Here is a 4959-nt window from a genome sequence, read left to right on the forward strand (position 1 = left end):
CAGCGGCACCCGGAGGAACCAGCTCTAGGGGGGGCGCGCAGCTCCAGGCTGCCTTTGTCAGGACTGGAAAGGGCCCCGGCACACCGAACGAACCCCAGGGACCTGCTCGGTGCCCGGGCTGCGGGGGGGATCTCACAGAGCAGCACGTGTGCAGGGCTGAGCGGTGAGGGGCAGAGCCTCGGAACATACATCACAGCAACACCCAAAGGCCGCCTTCTACAGCCGCTTTTGCATTAATGCCTTTGGGTTATTTCAAAAGCACGAATATAACTTTCCTCCCTTCTCAGCATCCCATTTTTGCAGCGTTCAGGCACGAGCGGTGTTTCTTTCCCTCTATCAGCAATCAGAGGGCCATTCACCGAGCCAGTAACTTCACTGAATTGCGGGGCTGCTGTCACCAGGCTGCAGCAGCTCTCAGTTACAGATGTATAGAGCACTAAAACGCTAATTTCCCCTGACAGAAGAATTCATCCAAAGTAGTGCGAGCAACAGCACAGGGGCTGCCTTCACTCCCACCCTTTTCAAACCAGGCAGCTCTACCTCAGGAGCACGGGGCCGAGGGAAACCCCCCATCCTCAAGCTCTAGCATTCATGCAAGACCCCGAGACATCCACAGCAGACTCAGTGCTGTGTTTGGCCACAACACGCCTGGTGAAGCTCTAAAATGTCATCCTTTGCTGTCAAATACATAACACCATTGAAAAAACCTGTAATTTAAGAGGATTACAGAAAAAGATTCATGGCCAGAAATGGCTTACTTCAAACGTCTGGTAAAATATTAAATATATAGGGTGGACAGAATTCACCCATTCATTTAAAATCATCAACACATTATCTAAATAAATGTTACAGATCAGTGGAAGAGACAGAAGTACAATGGTCAGTAGCTGCATATTTTCAGGATTGCACCACTCTAACGTTGGTTGAAACATTCCTTTATGGGGAAAAAGTTTAGTTTTCTTAAAAGTAAATAAAAGTATAAAAAGCTTTTTAATTTAGTGGAAGTATTTTTTACATAGCCAACATCAAAACTTGAGAATGAATATTTAAATACTAACCAGACACCACATCAAGACTTTCTAAAGGAGAAGACACAACAATAGGTTTAATTTTAGCAGTTCTTTAATGGTGTCAAAAGGAAACCATCTATTCTTGCATCTTTTCAATTGTTTCTTCCTTGTATTTGCCCTTCTCCTTGCCAACCTGGCGAGATTTTGCTTTACGCTCCAAGATCTTTTTGCGATCTTTGTCCAGTTTTAGCCTGGTGATCACCACCTAGAGAAAGAACAAAGAATTCAGTGTCTCTTCACTGTTAAAGTACAGCAACCCGATAGAACTGTGATAACAGCACGGCTCAGGAAGATCACTGCTGACAGACTGCACCACAGCACCCGAGTTTTATTCCCACAGACTAATTTGGTCTGAGTAGAACAGAAGTACCGGCTTGTCTTCTGTGTTTCACAACACTGAGCTATATTAATTTATCTGAGTACATTCAGGCATCAGAACATATGGACAGTTTTTTCAATGCACAGCCACAACATTTGGATAAACTGAAGAGCAGCCAAATTTCTATCCATCTATATAACTAAATAATTACTTTGAAGTAAATCTAAGTTCCATTATGCTGTTCAAACATGATGGATACTGCATCCATCTAAAAAACAGCCTATAGCTGAGTCTTCTTCCCACACCACAAAGCAAGTAATGGATCATTATTTTAATTTTGTCATGTTTTAAACAATACCACCCGAATTTTGGAACACTGGAAAACCATGCTGCTGCTGGCCATTATTACATTACTGCTGCACTGTTCGGAATAGCCAAGGCATCTGGCTAAATTGCAGGCAACAGTAAAAGTTCATGCATCATAGTGGCTCATATAAAGACACTCTGAAGAACACATCTGCTACTGAACAGCTGTGAAGTGGCCAGGCAGTTGTGGACACATAAAAGGTAAATTGCGCAGACTATTTGCTGCTGCAGCCTTAATGATCTTTCTAACGAGGCAGCAGCAAACCGAAGCTCTGATTTTCAGCCCATAACCACCCTTCAGCGCTCTGTGTGCCCCCTCAAACTGGCAAATAAATAGATGTGTTGATATTACTGAAAGGAGTACTTTAAAAATAAAACTGACAATCAAATCCTAGAAAAACCATACAGGCTGCAGCAGGGCTGCACGCTCCTGCTCAGTTCCACCGAGCATTTAGGTCTCGCTCAATTGTAACTAATTCTTACCTCTTTACCTAGGAGAGGCAGAAACTGTTCATCCACCTCACTGCAAGTTTGCAACAAACAAAACAATTTTCTGTTCCTTTTGCATTAATAACCAGAATCTTTATGCAAAGCTTTCTCAAGGTCCGACTTCAAATTGCAGAAACTTTCCCAGAAATAAAGGGCCAGCACAAACCTCAATTTTTTCCGCTGCTATTTACCACACATGCACTGGTTCCATTGCAATGTCACCTTGTCCCTCAAATGTTATTACTGCACACAAGCCATTATGTTGTTTTGGAATAATTCTGCTTTCCCTCTGCTGAACACAGCAACCATTTAGATGAGAAAACCTGCTACAACTGGATTTCTTCCACCAACACTTCGGTATGCATGCCCACGTGGCAAGGCTGAAGCAGACTAATTTCATCTGCTTGAAACCAGGTTTTGGCTGGTTGTTCTGTTTAGTCTGAAACGTTTTCCTATTATGATCAAACAGGCTTTGCCTGGTTTTCACAAACTCTAAACGATGTAAATCACTTCAGGCTAAAACCAGATTCATAAGAACTTAGTTCATTAATAGTCTACAAGAAAAATACAATCACGATTCTGAGCAACTATCTAAACATTTCTAACACCTCCTTAATCAGTGCAAATGCCACATAGCAGAGATGAAGGATTGCTCTAAATTATATATTTTGTTTTGTGCTTTAAAAACATGAAACTCTTCAGAAAAGTATTTTAACAGACCTCCAAAGTCTCTAGCAGGTTCTTCACTAAATACGCCCTAGAAAAACATCAAGGGGTTCTTGGATTCAACTGTCACTTCTCTACTATCATAGCACCATAACGTTTCCTTGTTTATTCCCTTTGCAATGCTGCAGTATCTCAATCCATTATTCCACACACCATAGCAAGGTTCTACTTATGCCAGCAGCAGTACCTTCATTTGCCAACAAGGTCTCCCAATGCCCTTCAGATCTCATTTCATGCACCGTACCTTGCTGGGGTGGATCCCCACGTGGACAGTTGTGCCGTTTGCTTTCTCACGCTGAACACGTTCAATGTAGATGACGTATTTTTTTCTGTACACCTGGACCACCTTGCCGATCTGCTGCCCTTTGTAGTGTCCCCGGACAACCTAAACAGAAACGTAAGAATCACACTGCCTCCGTGCTTCAAACACACCCTTTAAAACAATTACCAGATCTTAAGAAACACTGATTATCCCAGCAGAAAACCAGAACTGCATAGGTTGAAATCACAACTCTTGCTCTTTGTATACACATGCTACAAAGGCAACAATTACTGGACAATTCCAGCAGTCGCTAAAATAGAAAACATAATGGACCAGAATCGTACTTCTCCCTCACTTTCCCTGCAGTAAACCCTAATGAAGAACTCCACATCTTTTCAACCAGAAGGATAATGGTCAACCTTTTCACCAGTTTTTCCACCTATCGTTGCATTTTAAATCAAAGAAGCCACTTAAACTTTGACGCATTTCTGAATTATCTTTCACATATCACAGGTAGCAAACAGTCAAAACCAAAAAGAAACAAATCTTTGTTTTGTCTTCACTGTTAAAAGCCTTTAATCCGGCATGACACTCAATGTGTGTAACTGGAGCACAGTGAAGTTGCCAGCACACCTGTGTTCCTTGTATTTTCTTTCTCACTGACATGATCTCAAGAAAAACTCAACACATCAAGTCTGCGACTACATTAACTGGTATTATTTCTACAAGAATCACGGCAAAGCTCTAGTATCAATTTGAATTTGTCTAGCCCTCCCCTTTTGCACAGGCTATACAGGAAAACCAAAACACAAATAAAAGTTCACGTGACAGCACAACTTAAAAGACAAACAGTGCAGCTACCTGGACTTCATCATCCTTCCGAATGGGCATAGAGCGAACATTGTATTTCTGCCGCAATTCCTTGGAGAGCGGGGAGGACATTATTTTTCTTCGAATGTGAGAAGGTGCATTGAAGTGTCGTTTGCGGTTCTTGCTGCGGTCTGAGGTCACAAATGGATTGAACTTCATTTTGGCTGCATAAAGAAAAACAACAGTTTGAGAGATGCTTGTACCTCGCACACACCACTCTTTATCATCTACCCATACAGAGTATGCTCAGAGACAAAAAAGTAATTTTAACTATTTTTAATCCCAGTCCCAGTTCGTATACCCTTACAAACTGGACTTCAAACAAGGTTTAAGTTTCTTCCTTGATTAACAATGACCCTGTGATTGAAAGATCTGCTACATACGTGCACATCAGACCACTCTCTCTAACCCAAAGCTCACTGTCCTCAGAAGTCAGGACTAGTCTTAGTTTTGCACTGTTGTATACACCACCTTCATTCATAAAGCAAATGTGTATTTTGGACTCTCAGAGACAGGGAGCTCACATGTTTAGGTATCTCCAATAAAGCATAACCCCTGACTCAGGACCACATAGCAGATTTGTAAACCTAAGGAACCTTTGGCCTTCCCTAAATCTTAACAACTGCACTACAATTCCACCTGTCGTGGCACCATTCATCCTGGTGACACAGGCAGGTCCATCACAGATGATGCTTTTGCTCAGCTCCACAATTTTCAGGCACTAAGCACTTGCACCTCCCGTGCACACCAGCCCGGGCTGTACGGCCCAGTCAGGGCACGCTGCAAATCAGAGCTCCACACACTGCCTCAGGTGTATGAACCGAATAACCCACAGTCAAACAACAGACCAAAGGGGC

At 42.6% G+C, this 4959-nt stretch overlaps 1 protein-coding gene across 1 annotated transcript; it reads right to left on the reverse strand.

Moving 5' to 3' along the window:
* Positions 1-1104: 1104 nt before the first annotated feature.
* Positions 1105-4275, reverse strand: LOC104459211 (60S ribosomal protein L26). Its single transcript, XM_010085381.1, has 3 exons — positions 4094-4275; positions 3215-3355; positions 1105-1275 (listed from the first exon to the last, which is right to left on the reverse strand). The coding sequence occupies exons 1-3, from the start codon at positions 4259-4261 to the stop codon at positions 1147-1149; spliced, it is 438 nt and encodes a 145-aa protein (XP_010083683.1). The 5' UTR covers positions 4262-4275; the 3' UTR covers positions 1105-1146.
* Positions 4276-4959: the final 684 nt, after the last annotated feature.

This window comes from Pterocles gutturalis, unplaced genomic scaffold, assembly GCF_000699245.1.
Source record: "Pterocles gutturalis isolate BGI_N339 unplaced genomic scaffold, ASM69924v1 scaffold1880, whole genome shotgun sequence".
NCBI classification, from domain to species: Eukaryota; Metazoa; Chordata; class Aves; order Pterocliformes; family Pteroclidae; genus Pterocles; species Pterocles gutturalis.

Excerpts from the sequence above, each read along its gene's own strand:
- LOC104459211 (XM_010085381.1), bottom strand. The coding sequence starts at position 4,261 with ATGAAGTTCAATCCATTTGTGACCTCAGACCGCAGCAAGAACCGCAAA. Across the intron at positions 3,356-4,093 it reads GGAAGGATGATGAAGTCCAG|GTTGTCCGGGGACACTACAA; the intron begins GTAGCTGCACTG and ends GTTTCTGTTTAG. Across the intron at positions 1,276-3,214 it reads TGGGGATCCACCCCAGCAAG|GTGGTGATCACCAGGCTAAA; the intron begins GTACGGTGCATG and ends TTCTTTCTCTAG.